Genomic DNA, 20,498 nt, shown 5'->3' with positions numbered 1-20,498 from the left:
AGACACAATAAAGACTACAGCATGTCTGCCCACAGCATCTTAGGAGGAACTGAAGTGGGAATGAAAAAAAATTTGAGATTTAGTTTCTGCTGAGAACGGCCTCCTTAATCACGGTCAGAAAAGAAATAGTTGAAGAGGTGCTAGGAGCAGAGGGAAATAATACAGTGGGAATGAAGCACTGTGGAAAAATACTGACTCTTTAATTGCTAAATTTGGCACAGATGTATCTAGGAAGTTAATCCTACTGAATGTTTGCTATATTGGGGTATTGGTTAGTTATCAGAGGTATGTGTGTGTGTGTGTGCAGAATATGATATTTTCTGCAGCCTTCTTCAGCCAACTGTACCATTAGAAATGGATAATTTATAATATTCTAAGACTGATGTTTTGCTCAGTGTAAGGTGACATTTCCCTTACAGAATATCCAAACTAATAACACTGCCAACCAGCAGTCATATTATTGGTCTTCCTCCTCAGCTTTCAAAATATGTTTCATAATTCTGTGAAATATTTCTGGTGTTGAGGTAATATCAAACTATATCTTACAAACAGTGTATCCCATCATCCATATCAGTTTCAACCACCAGAACCTGTGAAAAGCATCTGTCTTCAGTAAGTAACAAGCACACGACCCATCTGTCTTTTTCCTCATTGAATGGCTGATAAATTAATGCTGCTTTTTGGTGCCAGCTCCCTACTGTCTGTGAAGGAAGACCCAAAACGTACTGTTCCTCTGTTGGTACCTCTGACTAGGGCCAGCCTTTGATTCCCAATGATTTGTGACTTGTTTGGTCTCTTGCTTTTGAATGTCACCAAACATTCAGAGGTTCAAAACAAGTAAATGTATTATGGCTTTGAAAGTCTTGATTGAGTACAGTTACACCCCCCCCCCAAACCCCCAAATAATCCTAAAACAAACAGTAGTGGTCTACTGGGTTGAGCTGCACCTGCAGCATGTAAAGGTTAACCAGGAACAGAAGAAGCTGTAGCAATTCTACTTGAAAAGAACGACTCGTTGAAATGCAATAAATGATCCCTGGAAAGTTAAGGAGCTGGAAAATGAGCAGTACACAATGCTATGTTACAGACAATACCAGATCCTAGATACTTGTGTGTACAGTGGTGAGTGGATGATAAATTTTAAAGTGTGCATGTAGGTGTTTATTGAGGTCGCAGGTGGTTTGTGAGAAGGAAAAGTACAAATTCATTAATATTAGAAACTGCATGTTTGACTTGTTTAGTTCTGAAATAGGCAATAACTTTAACAGCACAGTATGTGCTCCTTGGTGTTTGAAGTTCACAGATGTCCCTTGGTTTGATAGCACGGTATATTAATTCTGGAGGTTTTTTTTCCCATTGGACATTATAGTTGGCTGTAGTATGCAGAGATGGAACAGTGGGTAACACTGTTCAGGTTCAGGCCTCAGCATGAACTTTTGTGACTCTAAAGCTGACACCAGACCAGAAAAACCCTGCCCTGTAATGCTGGACATGTAGGACTTCACGTTCTGGCTCTTTGGCATTTCCTTGGACATTGAAAGAAGAACCGTGCACACTTGGGAATGACCGCCCATAACAGGGTTGCAGATTTCAGCCCAGGCAGTGGTGACTAACCCAGAGCTGGAGGAACAGGGAGAGGGGGCGGAGGGCTTCACCCATGGGAAGAACCAGCTGCTTGCACAGGGAGGCCCAAGCTCTCTCCCCAGCAAGAAGGGTGCAAGAGCCATATATGCTTGCCAACCATGATCCCAGGAGGTTTCACACACACACACAAAGGCTTGGCACCAGCAGGAACGACTGATAGAAGTCAGCGAGCCCCACCAGCCCCTTGGCATTTGAGGATTTGGTCTTTAATCCCTGCAGCCTGGGAAAGGCTTTGAAGCCCAACATCCCACGTGCTGCCTCGCCACATGGCCACCAGGCCCCCTGTGAGAGGTGGGGTGCTGCTGTTTTCTCAACAGAGCTGCTTGCTGCTATGTTTTGCTGGGACCCCAACACCTACCAGAGGGTGGTGTTACCATTAGTGGTGACCCTATGATGCTCAGGGGATCCATCGCTGGCTCCGACTGAGCTGGCATGGACATACACGAAGGAAAAGCTCTGGTCGCCCATGGAGGATAGGGAGGCTCTACAGAGAGACTTGGATAGATTGGACCGATGGGCCAATGCTAACAGTATGAGCTTCAACAAGGCCAAGTGCCGGGTCCTGCACTTGGGCCACAACAACCCCATGCATCACTACAGGCTTGGGGAAGTGTGGCTGGAGAGCTGCCTGGCAGAAAAGGACCTGGGGGTTCTAATTGACAAGCGGCTGAACATGAGCCAGCAGTGTGCCCAGGGGGCCAAAAAAGCCAATGGCATCCTGGCTTGTATTAGAAATAGTGTGACCAGCAGAAGGAGGGAGGTGATTGTCCCCCTGTACTCAGCACTGGTGAGGCCACACCTTGAGTATTGTGTCCAGTTTTGGGCACCTCAATACAGGAGAGATATCGAGGTGCTGGAGTGAGTGCAGAGGAGGGCAACGAAGCTGGTGAAGGGCCTGGAGAATAAATCTTATGAGGAGCGATTGAAGGAGCTGGGACTGTTTAGTTTGAGGAAGAGGAGGCTGAGGGGAGACCTCATCACTCTACAACTACTTGAAAGGACATTGTAGAGAGGTTGGTGCTGGTCTCTTCTCACAGGTAATTAGCGATAGAACAAGAGGGAATGGCTTCAAGCTGCAGCAGGGTAGGTTTAGGCTGGACATTAGGAAAAAATTCTTCACAGAAAGAGTGGTCAGACACTGGAATAGGCTGCCCAGGGAGGTGGTGTAGTCACCATCCCTGGATGTGTTTAAGACTCGTTTAGATGTGGTGTTAAGGGACATGGTGTAAGGGAGAACTTTGTAGAGTGGAGTTGATAGTTGGACTCGATGATCCCAAGGGTCTTTTCTAACCTAAATGATTCTATGATTCTATGATTCTATGGAGCTTTATGGCCAAAATTAAGATGGCCAACAGAGCTAGGAGTCTGTGGGGCTGGGTGATGGGCTTTGGGGCACCACACTTTTGGATGAAGATGTCTGAAGTCTCCCTGAGCCCTTCTTCTAGTACTGAGGTCTTTTAGGACTAGGAGATAGTTCATGCAATTATTTCTATTCCCTGATTGAATTATGGCAATGGGTAATATTGCTAGTGTAGGAGAGAGGCTCTGGTAAAGAACTGAGACCTTTAATAGTGGAGTTTTGTACAAATAAGGAGCAAGACATCACAATGTAGACGTAACTCCTGGGACACAGAATAAAGCTTTAAAAAAGGTCTCCAGGGCTTTGAAGCCCCCAAGGAAAGGCATCAGTTAAAGGAAGAGATTGAAAAAAAATAGGATTTGTGAACTTGAAAATGTCACACATTTTTCTGCTGAAGCTATGCCTCGTTGCTGTTGTTAACGTGTTACTGTAGCACCTGCTGGCCCTGATTAGGATTCCTCTGGGATGGTATAATCACAAAGCACAATGTGGCCACAAAGAAATTACAACTCATGATCTGCTACATATAAAGGGGGAATAATGATAGACTCGACCAGATATATGCTGTTTTATCCATACGTGTGGCCTGTACGGATGCCTTTGTGTCTTCATCTATTATTTTGTTTTAGCTCCGTAAACATCAGTGCTCCCTTGTAACTCCAAGGCCAGCCATTGTAAGTTGGCTGCTCTTATGGTGTCATTGAAGTAGATTTCAAATAGGGATTTGAAATAGGAGAAAATAACAGCTTAGGCTTAGGCTACTGTAAGCTGGGCCGGCTGAGGGACAAATTTACATTTAGATTGAGCCTCTTCACATCTTCCCTAAGTAATTGTAAACTCTCTCGTGCCTCAGCCCTAGAAAAGAATTTAGGCAGCCCTGCACTGCTAAAAACTGTGCCTTATGCTTTGTAAGATGTGCGACAGCTAATCTAAGCAGTCAGACTTAGCATCGACTTTTCATAATTATTTGTGCAAATACAACTCAGTTATCAAATGTCTGCATTAATCAGACAAAGGATATCGACATTGCCAAAATAAATTTGTTGTAAAAGTGTTATGTCTGATTATTTGTATTATTCAACCAACACCCAGACGTCCTATTATGTTAAGAGCTACACAAGCATATAAGAACCATTCCACCACCAGGGAGTGTATGACTAATTTACGATAAGAGAAAACAATTGGACATTACAAGCAAATAAAACGAAAGGGAGAGGAGAATTAGGGTAAGAGTGATAGTCTGTGCCTGCATGTTCCTATGAGAACCACTAGCGAGTTTTAAGTAAAGGAAAAAATGGTTTGATGTAAATAAATAAGAAATATGATATCAGTAATCCTTACTGGGCATTTGCCTAGCCCAATGGAGATTTCTGTGGTATGCACTTAGCTTTCATATTAGGGTCTTATTCTCATTCACGCCATGCTTATTTACACCACTTTTGTAGGGATCCCCAAATGGCATCTCACAGACAGCAGAGGACAGAGGAACACGGCCAAAATACTACAGCTGGCCTCATACCACACAAATCTGCCATCTGCACCCAGCCCGGCACGTGCCCAGCGAGGGTTAAGGAGACTGCATTTCTTTGTTATTAAACGCTTTATACTGCCAGCACAATGTAAAGGGATCTTAGTGTGACTGAGCATTCGTCTCAGCCAAATGTGTTTTGCTGCTGCATGTTTTCAGTTCCGCAGCTATTTTCCTTGAGCATCAATCTAAATAAATCACTTTATTAAGATGCCTATTTGAAGCGGGGCTGCCTCTGAACGCAAGGGGTAACGAACCTTAATGTATGTTTCAATGAGAGGAAGAAGCACAGAATACAAGGATGCAAGCTTACAGAGGTATCTGCTCTTCCAGTCGCCTTTCTGATCTAAGGTCAGTCACCCTGCCACGTCGTGGGCCTTTAATTATTCTGAGGCTCTATTTATCGAGGGTATCTCCTCAGAAGTAGGCTGAGCTTCATTTCTTTTTGCCTTCAGGAGCTTGTGGTGAGTGATGCACAGCAATATAAAAAGATATCTTAAAAATAAATCATTTAGCAGTTGAAACAAAGCATGTAGTGGGAAAAAAAACCCACCATAAAATAGAAAAAAAATATATTTATTCATATATTTGCAATGTAAAATTGCAATCTAAAAAACAAGGTAACCACAGGAAACCGGACTCTCTGTCAGGCACTCAAGTGTCTCAGATTAATTCTCCCAGACAATTCCCAGCCTTTTGTGAATGTGCTCCTTTTTTCACCTCCCTAATTCCTTTCCCCTCCAGTGCAAAGAAGCCTGGCACTGTCTCTCAGCTATTGTTTGTAGAAAAGTGGCTTATCTTGAGACATACTTTTTCCTTTCATTTTCCTTTTGAATTGAACTGTTCTGTTCGTGGGGCAAAGTCAAAACAGGGTACTCATAAATTATTACAGAGCAGTTCCCCTTTCATCACAGGAATAGAACACCCTGCAAATCTAATAAGCAACGCTGGAATTCCCGTCTATTCTTGAAAGTTATAACCAAAACCAAGTGAGAGTGGCAATACAGTAGAGCAAAACAACCTTTCTGGTATCTCTCATCTAGGGCAACATCCATAATATGTAGTATTTCCATAATAATTACTATTTCTCAGGATGGAATACAGCAATTGCCATCTCTTTCACTCTCAAGCATTCTTGAAAGGGAGGATTGCTTGAATTGACCAGCACTGTATTGCCAAAAACAAAACCCCAATTAAGAGCACAGCAGCTTGGTAGGAAACACTGATAATGTGCAATGGCCTGACAAATGCTCTGTCAATAAAAAGGACCAAGAGTTTATATTTCATGAGTCGTTCTCCTAGATCAAACTCTACCTGAGCCACTTCATATTGCTTATATAGACTTCTTATGCCACCCAATCAAGTAAATTACTAATGTTGCACATGGAGGGAGGATGAGGGGGCTTACACCTGCAAGCGGGCTTGCTGTGTTTTCCTTTCCTCAGAGTATTTTGTAGAAATTTTAAAGGACTTGGACCGACGAGGTCTTCCTGATAGCTCTACTGGATGTACAGACAGACAGCAATAAGTGCAATCTTTGCCACAAAAGGTACATTGCCGTGTGACCTGAAAGGTACATCTGGATGCAGGAACCGAGCCAGCCGGCAGCGATGCCAACGGGGGGAAACCGTGATCAGTAACAGAAGCTGAATTTGCCAAAAGATTAAAAAAAACACCCACCCAACAACAGCAACAAATGGCCCGGTGGGTGCCCTGGAGCGGGGCTTTCATCTCCTGCCCACTCGCGGAAGGACCGCACCGCACCGCACCGCCCTGCCGGGGAGGTCTGTCTGTCCCACCGGCCGGGGACGGGGAGGTCTGTCCCGCCGGACGAGGACGGGGAGGGACCCCGGTCGCCGCCTCCGCCGCCGGCCCCTAGCCCCGGCTTTCTCCGGGCTGCTGGAGGCGCCCCACGCCCGGCCCCGCCGGCAGCCCGCCCATCACCGCGCTCTCCCGGCTGCCGCTGCCCACGCCGGCTGCCCGGGGCGGTGCCGAAGAGCTGCTCCCAGTTCCTGGAGACCTGTAAACACAGCTCTGATTTGAATATTATTATTTTTTTCACCTCTGCAGCCTTTGCAAAATAAGGACTACCTGTTGCATACTCATGCGGCAGCATCGGTGCTGCTATTCAGCAGGATAAATCAGTTTTCCCCTCGTTTACCGAGACAAGGCTTAGTCCCGGGATGCCAGGGCGGTCCCAGCTCTTCCTCAGGCAGGCCGGCCCGGGCCCCCGGGTCAGGTACTCCACGTCGCCTGGCACCGGACCTGGAGCGGGACTGCCAGAGCCAGCTGCCTGGCCTTCCCTTGGCCACCCTGACTGCTGCTGTGGTGGTGCCCGGTGGCTTTCGGGGTAATACCTTGCACCCAGATAAGGGGAGCGGGGGACTCGGAGCGCCCCAAGGTGCTGCTCCCCCACTCCTTCCCCCCCCCCGCCCAGACTCCCTGCACTGCCCTTTCCCGGGGCGCGCTGCAGTCGCTACACTTTAGATGTGGATGACTTGAGCCTCCCAAGGACTTCATGAGCTAAGCACCGCCATTCACCACCTCCGTCTGAGCAGAAAAGGGAGCCACCGCGGCTAGTCCAAGGTCCCGCTGTGTCCAAGCGGAGGAGTCAGAACCATCCCGGCTGCTGCTGCTCTGCTCTACCCATTAGGCTGCGCCGCTTTCCCACGCTTGAGCCTCTCCTCCCTGTCATTTACTCTCCGGGTGCTTTGCAAATGCAAGGGCTGTAATTTCATAGCCCCGTCCTCCAAAAGGATAGGTCCGTGCCTTTTGTAGTTTAGCCATAGTCAGGAACTTGCCGATTCCCTCGGATACTGAGCCCTGCCTCTGGGTGAACCTGTGTCTGCCCTGAGCAAAGAGATAATGCGGTGGCTGTTGTGTTGTTACTGCCAATCTCTGGAGAGAGGGTTTTCATGAAGTCTGAGCTCAAAAAAAAAAAAAAAATAAAAAAAATACAAGGGCAGCGCTATACAGCTCATGGCCGGGAAATTAAAATTTCTCCCCAAATGAGGCTTTCTGATAGGAAGCGGCTGGCAGAGGCGCCCCTATAATAATAAAGCCTGCGAGGAAAGTAGTTTGCAGGGAGAGCAGCCTGGCTGGCTGACAGAGGGGGCGGATCCTGCGCACAGGCGGGCAGCGCCGCGCCGAGCGGCCCCGGCAGCAGCGGGGCTATTTCAGGAGCCGGGCGGAGGCGGCGGCCGGAGCTGGAGCCGGGGGCAGCGGGGAGCCATGGGGTTAGCGGCGCCGGTGGGCTGAGCGGGGGTTTGCGAGCGGAGGCGAAGGCAGCCGGGAAACACGCCTTTGCCTCGGATTGAAGGGAAAAGGAGGTTTTTGGGGGGGCTGCATCACAACTTGAGCTGCATCAAGCTGAGACAGGCAGAGAGGGGAGCGGGAGCGGGAGGGGAAGGAGAGGGAGGAGGAGGAGGAGGAGACGGCTGCCACCGGGGGATTTGGGCTCGTTTTATTGAAACAAATCAGTGCTCGGGAGAGAGCGGCGAGGAGGAGGAGGAGAAGAAGGAGGAGGAGGTGGTGGTGGGGGGGCAGGAAGAGGGGGATCGAGAAAGAAAAGTGTGAGGGCTGTGACTGGGAGAAGCAGAAGTGATGAGAGAGCGAGCGAGGAGGCTGGAGGAGGCTGCCCGTCCTGCTGCCGCGCCCCGCGGGGACCCTCGCTCCTGCCGCCGCCGGGCGCCGCCGCGGCCACCGCTGCCGCCCCGCCGCCCCCGGCCCGCGTTATGGAGGCGATGAACGGCCCCGGCCCCGGCCCGGGGCCCGGCGACGCGCTGCGGCCGCCGCCGCCGCCTTCTCCCGGCCACCACCACCCGCACGCCGAAAAGAAGAGGCTGCACCGCGCCCCGTCGCCCGCCAGACCCTTCCTCAAGGACCTCCACGCCCGCGCCGCCGCCGCCGCCAAGCCGCCGCCCGCTCCCCCCAAGTCGCCCGGCCTCCCCGGCCGGTCGCCCCCGTCGCCGCACCCCGGCTCCCACCCGCCGGCCGCGGGGCTGCTGGCGGCGCCGGGCCGCCTCTCCCGCCGCCCCGCCGCCCCGGGGGGCAAGGCCGCCGCCGCCCCCCTCAGCGCCGCCGGCAGGGCGGGCGTCAAGGCCGCCCCTTGCGCCAAGCGAGGGGCCCGCGGTCCGGAGCCGGGCCCCGGCGGCCGGGGTGGGGGGCGGCAGCAGCCCGGCGGCGAGGCGGCCCCGCCACCCGGCAAGGGCAGGAAGGGGAAGCGGGGCGCCGCGGCGGGCAGCGGCCATGCGGCGGCGGCGCTGGCCCGCGTCGGCCACACGGACAGCAGCTCCGACCTCTCCGACTGCCCCTCCGAGCCCCTCTCCGACGAGCAGCGCCTGGCCCCGGCGGCCAGCAGCGACGCCGAGTCCGGCACCGGCTCCAGCGACCGGGAGCCGCCGGCCGCCCACACCGCCGCCGAGCAGAGCCGCACCGGCACCGGGCGCGGAGCCCCGCCGCCCCCCGGCCCCCGCGGGGATCCGCTGCCCGCGCCCCCGGGCGGGGGGAGAGCCCCGAGCCGCGGGGAGCCGGCGGCGGCGGCGGCCCCGGAGGAGCTGCAGCGGGAGGTGGAGGAGCTGCGCTCGGAGAACGAGTACCTCAAGGTGAGCATCGCCAGCGGAGCCCGGCCTCGGCGGGTCCCCGGCCCGGGGAAGGGAAGGGGAGGGGAGGGGAGGGGGAGGCGGCGGGGGAGGCGCAGCCCGCTCCTGCCCGGGACTGCGGGGTGGGCGCTGGGGGCGGCCAGTGGATTCGCGCGGTCTGAAGTCACCTCCCGTGGGACACCCTCCCTTCAACCCCCCCGCCCCCTCGCCGGACCAAATGCTCAGTTTCACCCGTGGGAGAGAAATAGGGGCAGGGAGAGCCCGCCGGGAGCCTCGGCGCACCCCGGCAAAGCGGGGCCGTGGCACGGCTTAAGGGCAGATGAGGGATTTAAACGTGTGATCCCGGCTCCCCGCAAAAGCCCGATTTGCGGAGGTCGGATGAACGTTAAGTCCGGTGCAACATGTACCGTGGCAACGTTACGTTGGGTTGGCGTGGTGGTGGCTCAGCAGACCCCCACTCTTCCCTAAAGCACCGCAAACGCTCTCCTGGTTGGCAAGACCTTGCTTTCCAGGAACTGTTTTCCTCAGTCTCACCCGTTAAGAAAAGCCAAAGGAACCGGTTCCCTCATTTGACGCGGAAAGGATGACAGCATCGTGTTGCCTGTTTATTGCATTACTTTATCACTGGAAAGCGAAGCCGCTCGTTGTGAAGTACTAATAGAATAACAAGAGCAGCAATAAAAAGTGTCATCGCATCCTTGTATAGGCAGAAAAGTACATCTATGTGCGTTCATCCTCGGAGAAACAGAAAAGCTAAATTCAGGCGTGCTCTGAGCTGGGTTGACCTGCGGGAACCTTTAGTTGGACTTGCACTTACAATCTGATCTTTTGGCACAGCAAGGAGGCTCCATCCATAAAGATCTATAAATAAGATAAACTGAGATAATCATGTAACCACAGCTACTGTACCATGTGAGAATAATCTGTGTTCCCTGATTTTGAAAACACCCTGTTGTCAAGCAAAATGACTGTGAAAATCCATGGGAGTTTTACTCAGATAAGGACCGGAGTTGGGTATAACCTTGGGATAGAAGGGTGGTAAAGATATAGACTGGGCTTGTTAAGGGGTTTTGTCTAAGGGACAAAAAACGATGTTCAGCATAGCAAAAGGTTAACAGCAGGGGTGCTGCAAGGTTCTTTGCTGGGTCTGGTGCTGCTTAATGAACTGGAAAAAGGAACGAGCAATGATACAGCAAAATTTTCAGATGACATTAAGTTTTTTTTTTTAATCTTAAGTCAAGCCCAGCAAAGACCAGACAGAACTTAATCGTAGACTTAACCCCTGAGGAATGAATGAAAAATAAAGGCAGAGGATGGGAAATGGATCTCAATATCGAAAATTTGAAGCACTTGGAGAGAAGAAGGTCTGAGTATGCACTTTTCTGGGTTTTAAATGTGTTGTGTTAACTCAGGAGCATCATGAGAGAAGGAGCAATGAAAATTTCTGCTCAATGTGAAACTGCAGACAAAAATTATGCTAGATTTCAGTGGGAACTGAACAGAGAATAACAAAGAAAATATTAAAAGGTTTTATAGATCTGTAGCTGTTACACAGATCAGCGGGTGTACCTGAAATACTGTGGTCATCTAGAAAAGGATAATACAGAACTAGACCAATAAAAATTATTGGCGCATAGCAAAGCTTTTATAGCACTCCTTGGATGGAAGACTCTGGAGTATGTTAGAGAAAAGTAATAGTCTATAAAATGATGAGCAGCACAGAGAACCTCTATCAGAAGCTTCTGTTTTACTTGACAGCCCAGAAACAAGAGGAGATGTAATCAGAATTGGTAATAGGAATTGCTTTAGGAGTAAGTACTGGCACTGCCATTAGAAGTTATGGAGGCCAAAAGCCCAGGAGCATCTCTTTGCATTACAGGATTTGCACAATTATGGTACTTAAACTTTAACCCATTATGAAGAGTGTGCGAGGCCTCTTCTTTCATATTGAAAGTCATTTTTAACTATGGGAAACTGAAAAAAAGAGTTTGTCTGAATTGTCTGTGACCGACCACCATTAGGGTGTTCCACCTGGGGGACTTCATGATCACACAAGGTGATTGACATTGGCATGTCCTAGGTAAAGAACTTTATGCTACAGAATTTCAAACTCATCACCTTGTGCAACAGTGTCCTTCACTTTGATGTCTTCATCATCTGCGACAATTGTCTCGCAATCCTTCTTTGATTTGGACTTTATCTTTTTCAGGCTACAAGCATTTCTGAGGTCAGTAGGGTAATACAGACTGGTTTCTTGGGGGTCTGTGTCTCAGTTGACCTCCAATGGGCACGTCCTGGTGCCTGGAAAGCCACAAGCTCACCCTGTCACCCCTTCTGAGGGGAATGAGTACATGGTCTGTCTGCTCTCCTTGGCCACCCGGGTGCATGAAGTCTTAGCAGTTCTGCTCCTCTCTCAAAATAGTTGGAAACGTCCTAGTGGTGCAAAAGTTATCAGGAAAATTCCCAAACTTAATTTTCCTTTCCTAGGGAAACTATAAAAACCTTCTGCAAATTAAAACCACAGCATTGCCTGAGTTGTTCACTTGTGGGTCTGTTCCTCATGTTTTTTTACAATGCAGTTCTCTTGGTTGGTATTGGAGCAAGCTGTGTTTCTCCTTTAGCTGGAGGGAGTAAAGGGATAACAGGGAAGCTGTCAGCTGTAAATAGACAAATGATTAGCTAAATCCCAGAAAAAAACCTGTTAATTTCTTGAGCGTGGCCATATGCCGAATTTTGTAGTTCTTGCTCCTCCTTATCCCTCCCTGCAGCTGGAGTGCAACAGTAAGTGCGCATAATTTTAAAGCTTGTTTCAGGGAAATATATCTTTCACATAGGAAGGTCTTTCACGTATCTTTCCTGTGTCTGGAACATAGGTTGTAGAACATAGCGTGTATATATATATATACACACATATACATAGACTTAGTGCTACAGATTACTGGAGATTAAAGGGCTTCTAGAAAAAAAACAAACCAAACATGATCGTTTGTTTTTATTTCTACTCAAGAAGTCCTAGAAAGTCTCCCAGAATGCTCCATGGAAGCCTTTCCAGACCAAACTGTTGGTGCTGCAAAGGTCTCATGCTTCATGAGCTGTGAGCCAGATCTCAACACGGTATCAAGTTACCACCTTATGTATTTCCAGGGACTGTGTTTTTACCCTGGATGAGACTTTGGCTCCAGCAGCGGCCAACTCTCTGTAAAGTTAAGCCTGCAGGTGAAGTGTCTGAGGAGAAGTGTTTACATTGGGAAGTCTTTCTTCTACGACCTCTGTGAAATTTCATCGTTGATTTCAATATCATGTATTTCTTGCGTACCCTTATTTCAGATACTTCTGGGGGAAGACTGTAACACTACAGCAGCATTTAAAAGGTATCACTTATTTGTTGATGGTAGGAGAGAAATTATGTCATGGTGGCTGACTCTGTGGAGCCAGGAGGTCATTGGTCAGTGGTAGTGAAAGGTAAAGTTTTAATTATTGCTAGCCACTCCTTTTAGTAATAGCAAAATAGTGCCCACACAAGTGGTTGTTTTTCAGGCTTACTTTAAAGTGTCCAGCACGTGGAGAAGTGTCATGCACCATGCAAGTCCTTGGGAAACTTTGAAAGAAGCTCTTTGTGGTGTAGAGCCCTCTAAAGCATGAGGGATCCTAAGGAAGAGGGCACAAATTTTAGCAATTAAAATTGTTCTTGCTTTATCTTGGCCAAAGTTTAATTCAGACTGTTATAATTAAACATGCTAGCAGAAACAGCAGTGGTATGTTAGTTGTGACACATGCTCCTTTTCTCTTTACGTCCTTCATGGCCACGATGTAAAAGCAGCCTCCTACATGAGGCATAACACTTCGTACAGCCCGTAAAATGAAACTGGTGCTTGCTCTGCTTTGCTTTACTGGGCCATCTCCCAGTGCATGTGTTGGTGTAAGTTTAGCATGCCAGAAATGCTGCTACAGTGTGGATTTGCACAAAAATATCTTCTAAACTACCTTGGATTTATTAGATAATCGTCTTGTTTATTTTGCTTTGTCTTTATTCTTTCTATATTAATTTTTATCTGAGACGTATGCTGGATATAAATTAAGGGGCCACTCCAGGCCCCTTGTTCCACTCTGGTGCATCTAAAGGATGTTCATTTTGTTTAAAATCACAGTGTGTGTCATATGAGGTTACATCGTATTTCTCAGCTCCCTTGAAACTGTAGATCTTTGAGTCCGTAGGCTTGAGACAAACTCAGGAGGAGTAATACCACCATTTCTTTTTTTAACCTGCGGGAGTTGTGTATGTCAAAGGCGTTTGCAGAGCAAAAATGATGCGGTTACCGGGGTTAGCAAAACAAAGCTTGTCCCCCATCTCTGCTTGACATGCTGCTTTTGCCGCTTGGTGACTGGTGGTCCCCAAGAGAATGGAGGTGATAACCCTGCCTGGGGCACAAAACCTGCGTGGCTGGGCCTGGCCAGAGGGACGGTCAGCTGTCGGAGGGAGATGTCACTTTGGGGAAGAGGAGCGAGGCCATGTGCCTTGTTAGCCCCAGCTGTTTCCCCATCAACCCCTGCCCTGCCTGGAGGGGATTAGTTGCGTGATGCACTGGGCAATAGCTTCCCGTGGTGGCCGTCAATAGATGATATCAATGTTGCACCAGCCAGATGACTGCTCAAATGGCTTCGCCCACCCAGTTGAGAGGTTGTGTTGAAACAACGCTGGGGCTAATGCTTGAATGAAGCAGAAAAGCTGCCAGATGCTGCTCTCGCTCTTGGATCCTGCAAACTTAAACCAGCCCTGAAGCCAACGGGTGCTCGCGGTCCTCCGATTTTTCAGTTCTCATCTTGTTTTGTGCACAACCTTCAGACAACGTCGGATCGGTGCACGACTTGTAGTTTGGTTTGAGAGCTAAGCAATAATATCAAGGGCCCAGGGACTTTAGGTTCATTAAAATATTTTGCAACAGGAAAAAATAATGGTTGTTGCTTTCTTCCCAACCAAAGCCTTTTAGAGCATATACAGCCTACTGCAGTTATCACTGCTGTAAAGTGATATGGGGGATGTGTTTATTCCTTAGCAGCAGCATCTCCTACATACAGACAGTTTGAGAGATTTAAAATTTGAAAACAGAGGTTACATAAAATCAGAGTTCATGATTCTTCGATTTATCAAGGACTTTCTAGAAGTTCTGGATTCTCCAGCGCAGTAGCAACCTCCCACTGTAATTTCCGCCCCTCCTCCCTTCCTCACTCTCCCCTCATTTGATTTAATGTGTATTAAATAACCTATTTAAAAAGTAGTATTGGCATAATGTATAAAGATTACTTTCGGCTAAATTAATAAATACTTAGGTTTTTACATAGACAATTGAATTTCATCTGTCACTTGCATTTGCTTAAATACTGTACAGTTTGTTGGTCTTGTATCTTTTTGTTTTTCTAGTTTGCAGATGTTTCCAAGTTAGTATACAACCTCTGGACACTGTTGAGTTCTATTTCACTGGAGCCTTATGACTTTCAATTTGCTAATATATGTAACTGTAAATGCACAGTAATGAATTCAGTATCCATATGGCTTTTATGCTATTTTCTGCATGTGATTTGTCGCTAATAGTTATTTAAAAAAAAAAAAATCCTTTTTTTTTTTTTTTTGACTCGTGGTTGGGTTACAGTTTTTAGTCTCCATTTGCACTCTGAGTTAAGAGCTTTTTCTATTTTAGCCAGTAATTCAGCTCAGTGAGGGTAGATCAGCCGGCTGACCTAGATGCAGCTGGTGCTGATGCCCCTACCTCTGTCTGTATATGCAGTTTAAGGGTCTTACTTTGGATTGTATTTAGTCTGGCCCTTTGAACGAAACCTCCCCATCGTACATGTGTTTTACAGTTGTCCAGAGGACTCAAGAGTAATGGAGCACATTTGGTGCGCCCTTGGAGCGTAAGTCTCTGTTTATTTTACTTCAGAAGAAAGCCGGTTCTGTTGTGCTCTGCGGGCTGAACGAGGGCGCAGTTGGTGGGGATGACTGGAAAATTTACTTTCAAACCTCATTACGGATCTCAACCAGACTGGCCGGGTAGACACAGCCCGTCAGTTGCGCAAGTATTCCTGGTTGCTTCAGTGGGAATGAGTCAGGAGTGTGGGTTTCTTAGTGTAATAGCTGCATGGCCTGACTCTCTTTCTCTCTCCTTTTTTTTCACCCAAGAATCCTAAACAAGGCATATTCCTATAATTTACCCTTAATTATACTTCATTGTAAATTAAATCAATAATAAACAAGCATGACATCAGTAAAGGTATTAAGGAGATAATGGCTTCTCTTCTGCCAGGCAAGTCTTCAATTTGCACAGTGCAGATGTGAAATGACACCATCAGTATGTATTTGGGCTACGCAGCCACGTAAACGGTGCACAGGCTTTCCCCTTTCAGCCACTTCACCTCGGCTTATTAGACGGACAGGCAAACAGTGGATCCTAATTCACTCGCTTTTGGCACCGAAGTCTCGGGGAATCCTGCAAATGGAGCAGCTGTTTAAGCGTGGCCCTGTTTGTCCGGCCACCCCGCGAGTCTCAGATGAGAGATCCCTATTAGACCCCAAACAGCTGGCCTTTAGGAAGTCATTTGGGCCGAGCACCTGAAACCATAAGCGGTTAGACTCAGGAGCAGGAGAAACTGGATTTCTACTGCAAACTTGGAAAGAGCTGCCAGTTTAAAAAGCTGGGTTTTTTCCACACTTCCATTTGTTCTTTCTGATGACCAGGGTGACATCTGGAAAGAAAAGCAGTTTAGCTTTTTTCTAAACAACATTCTTTCTTCCAGGACGCTCTGCCTGGTGCTGTTCTTACTGAAAATAATAACGTAATTACCATTAAATTAAAAGGGATCAAGAGGAGGCTCTCATCCCCTACAGGAATGTAGAGCAAAGTGAAGCTTCTTATGCTGGCACTTAACCTCCCAATTTCAATTGCCCCTTTGGGATGCTGGAGCAGGTCCTCCCTGATTAAGGAAGGGAACAGGCTCTCCATTTTTTTAGATGCACAAAGAGGGATGGCCGCTTTCTTACTCGTTGGCTTTAATTACTTTTAAGTGCCTATTCTGCTCTCTTTCTTCACTTTTACAATATTAAAGCCCACAGTATGAAGCTGAATACCTCCTGAGAGAAAGAGCTTTAATTCTCACTCACAATAATAATAGTAATAAGAACAATACATTTTAATGAAGTCAGGGATGGGGTTTATCTAGTACTTCCAACTGCCTCGCAGCCAAAACAGCTTTTTTTGCAAACTACTGAGTATGGGATTTTTAAGGTTCTGGCTTTGTTGCATTTACCTTTGATTTCGCTAATGATTGACATGTTTTCCTTGGAAGTGATAGGATTGCCAGTTTAGTTTGTAGGAGCATCACAGTTTCAATTGTAATTTCCACTTCCCTGGGTCTTTAACTTAGCTTCCTCCGTTTTGTGTGCTTGCATCACTTTGGAAGAGGAGTTTAAGCTGTCCTGGTTTTGTAGGGGTAATAGTAACAGCTCTGACTGAGGAGACGCTAACACAAGTTTTCTTATATTTTGATGTTACAGAGGTGACATGCTCCTGTATATATATTTCTAATATATAAAAATAGGACTTAATCTTGCTACTTAAAAAGATTTAATCTGTCCCATTTGGGTTTTTCCTTCCTGGGCTGGACAGCCTATGTAGGTCCAAGCCCCAGGCACTGCAGTACTACAGCAGAAAGCGGGCTGGCGCTGCGTGCTGCCCATACCTCGATGTTTCTGCTCCTTATACAGTCAAAATTGTTTGTGTCCGCATTGTGTTTGCATGTATATGGCCACCTTTTAAAGCTCATCCAAAGGATGCTGTATTCCTAAGTACAAGGAGTCCAAACACAGTCTGATTCCTATGCAACAGTTTTGGGAATAGAAAAAAATTAAGTGTGGAAAAGAAGCTCAATTCAGTAAAAAAAAAAAAATCTGAGATGTTTGAATTACAGATTTCTTGATAGTATCTTAGATTTTAGTTTATCTGCAAAATTACACTAGAGAAAAGCAAACTGTTATTTTTAACTGAAATCAGAGGCAAGAATAAGAAAAAAAAGTCACAGACTTACAATGTCAGAGTTGTGCTGTTAAGGGAGATGGAGAAACTGTCAGTTTTCCTGGAGTTAAAAGGCAGGTCTATCTACTGAAATATAGCTCGTGCCAACGCTTGCAGCTCTTTGGGGAACTTCTTTGGTGGGAGGAATGACATTGGATTCAAGTCTCCAAGGGAGACAGAGTGACTCTTAGGCTGGGAGAGCTCCCGTGCCCACTGAGACGATTTGGGAATATTCAGTTTCAGTGGGATGATTGTTTTCAGGGATTGGGTTGTTTAAAATGATGCGAGTTTCACTTCCCAAATTTGGTTGTAATAAATACTTTGAAGTCAAATATTGTGTAATGTTTGTCCAGAAACTGATCAGATTTACTAATTCTAAAACCAGATATAGGTAAGAAGGGAGTTTAAGACATGAGCAATAACATTGTAATTGCTTTTTGCAGGCTACTTAGTACACGAAAGCCATTGCTTAGTTCTTGAAGTATAAACATCGGGTTATAAACTAGATCCCATTAATTTGGTGATGACAGATGTTTTCCTTTATTGCAGATTTGTGTTTCCAAATTCTCATTTTACAACCAAATTATTAATCTAATCTAACAGTAGCATTCTGAAGATGATATTAAAATGTTAATTGATCTTAAATCTAATTGAGGTAGATTCAACTCCCGAGTCTGCAGACATCCCAAAGCAGTAACTCTGGTCCTGTTCATCCCAGAGGGCTGTATTAGCTCGGACAGGTAAAGACTGTACTTTTGGTATGATTACCTTAGCCAAAATACCTAGTTAATATACTGGTAACACGAAAGTATGCTCCTTTTCTTAGGTTCAAAAGCCACTGCTACTCTCTAACCAGTTTCTAAAACCTTGACATTTTCTTCTGCATCTCCATCTTTACTGGGTAAACTTTTACTTTACCTCTTGAAAGTGTCTATAAATGTGAAGCATAGTGAAAAAGTGCGTATGTTAAAAAGAAAAGCAGGTCTTCGCCACAGTTCACTCAAGCATATGTTGTTATGTTTTCCTTTGTGCAAATACCAATAATTTGTCAAAACTTCACCAGGGTGTCGGCTGTAAACTGGCCTGAGTATTTGGCCATACCCTGAGGAGGGGTAGATAGGGCCTGGACCGTAAATTATTTTGAAAGAATTCTGCTGGGCTTGGTCTGCAGAGCTCATTTGCTTCCTCGCAGTCTGCTGGTTTTGGTTAATTAATGTATTTGCAGCTTCTGAGGGTGTCATTGCTGCAAGGATAACTTCTGTTACTGTGCTTACTTCGTTCCTTTTCAGTCAGTGTATAGCTCAAGCATGATCCAGCTCACTGAGCAGTAACCCTTGAGCTTCTCCATCCACACAAATATCCTACTGCTGCAGCTGTCCCAGGGAGATTGTGGGGCAGGATGCCCCTATAGCAGAAAACTGAATATATTGAGAATGTATAGCGATATAGTGGGATTATGAGAAAACCCGTCTGTCCTTTCTGAGCATCTAAGGGGCACTGTGTCGAGCCCTGGGAGGGCTGTACTGGTGGAGCAGAACCTCACTGCTGAGCCCAGAGTGGTTGTTTTAAAAATAGCAAGACTTGTGCTTACCTAAAGTTTGATTTACGCTGGTTCAGCTAACTGAAGTTAAAACATCGCTGTCTAAACACTGGAGTTTTTATACATGGATGGGATTTTAGTAGGAGTAACACTATTAATTCTAATGTAGAATCGTAGAATTGCCTAGGTTGGAAGGGAACTTTCAGATCATCTAGTCCAATCATCAACGTAACTCTGACAAAAACCATCACTAATCCGAACTATATCTCTAAGCACTACGTCTACCCGTCTTTTAAATACCTCCAAGGATGGTGCCTCAACCACTTCCCTGGGCAGCCTGTTCCAATGCTTAATAACCCTTTCAGTGTAAAAATTTTCCCAAATATCCAGTCTAAACCTTCCCTGACGTAACTTGAGGCTGTTTCCTCTTGTCCTATCGCCTGTTACTTGGGAGAAGAGACTGACCACCTGGCTAAAACCTCCGTTCAGGTAGTTGTAGAGAGCTATAAGGTCTCCCCTCAGCCTCCTTCTCTCTAGGAGGAGTTAACTATGTAACTATGCTAAAGAGGTTTGACCCATCTTCCTTTGGTCAGGACTGTGCTCAGAGGTAAGATCTGTCCCCCCTCATTTGTGACTAAAGCTCAAGTGGAGCAAGATGAATATGGGGAGAAACATGACTGTCCATCCAGTTAGACCATGGGAAGGGGGAATGGTTGACAGGACTACCAGGAGGGATATAGGTGGACACATTCATGGAGGGACTGGACAGCAATGGTCCAGCACTGGGGGGGACTTTGTCAAGGGACCTAACTCCATAGCAGTGTCTTCTCCGCCTGATACAAGTGTGAAATGTTCTCCAGCCATCCTTGGTATTTCGAGTGTCAGTTACAATTCAGAAGTGAGGTGACAGTGCAGCCAGCCCCAGTGCAAGTTCTTCGTGTATCTCATTTAAGTTATGTTTTCTGCAGAAAATTTAGTCTTGGTAATGTCAAATGCAATTCTAAGGAAAACAATTTAAAAATTAGTAGTTTGTTTAAAATATTCTCTTCCTGGCTCTTTTTCTTGTTTTGTTCTGTTTTGTGTTTTTTACCCCCCAACTTTGTTCGAAGTTAGTAGAGTCATAGTTTTCCTCTCACAAAGTAGTTCAATGGCCTGTGCCCCTGAGCTTGGAAGACCTTTATAAGAGTTTTAGCTCTAGAGCTTCAGTCATCCACAGATTAAACAAATGGGAATGATAAGAGTTTATCCTGTTCAGCCGTTAAATCTTTAAATCTGACTTTAGAGAACATGTGCCTCTCATGGCATAATGTGGAATTGGGACAGTTCACGATGCCCAGAAAAGAATGACCAGGTTATTCCCATGGGCACAGGTTTTATTTTGTCCCTGTGGTCCTGTTATTGAAATGTGTGTGCACACAACCAAAACGCACTTTCTCCTGCACCCAACCCATCTGTCATTAAGCATGAGCATGGTCCTTGGCTCAGATGGGACAGCATTTTCATATGGAGCAGTTTGGTATTTGGTGTAAAGATGCATTAAAGTTTTCAAGGGGCAATTTCATTTTTTGGAAGTGCCAGTTGTTAAAAAGGCACATCACACAGGGCTGTTGAGGTTCTTGGCTAAGGAGGTTTACTGTAGTCTGAATAAAGCAAGGAATTGCTTCAGGTAGTGGCAAAGTATTATGCTGTTTTTATTTTGATTAAGGATGGTAAAATGAAGGTGTTTACCAGTTTCAGGAGACAGATAAGCATCTGGTCTATT

At 46.7% G+C, this 20,498-nt stretch overlaps 1 protein-coding gene across 19 annotated transcripts in view; it reads left to right on the top strand.

The window, feature by feature from the left end:
• Positions 1–8,129: 8,129 nt before the first annotated feature.
• MTCL1 (microtubule crosslinking factor 1) overlaps positions 8,130–20,498 on the top strand; it is a 111,355-nt gene continuing 98,986 nt past the window's right edge. For all 19 annotated transcript variants that reach the window (XM_074576661.1, XM_074576653.1, XM_074576656.1 and 16 more), the window contains exon 1: positions 8,130–9,136. In XM_074576661.1, the coding sequence (XP_074432762.1) occupies positions 8,267–9,136 (870 nt within the window). In that variant the 5' untranslated portion in view covers positions 8,130–8,266. The remainder of the gene's footprint in view (positions 9,137–20,498) is intronic.

Source organism: Larus michahellis, chromosome 2 (assembly GCF_964199755.1).
Source record: "Larus michahellis chromosome 2, bLarMic1.1, whole genome shotgun sequence".
NCBI classification, from domain to species: Eukaryota; Metazoa; Chordata; class Aves; order Charadriiformes; family Laridae; genus Larus; species Larus michahellis.
The sequence above is the reverse complement of the archived record's forward strand: the minus strand, read 5'-3'. Positions and strand labels throughout refer to the sequence as shown.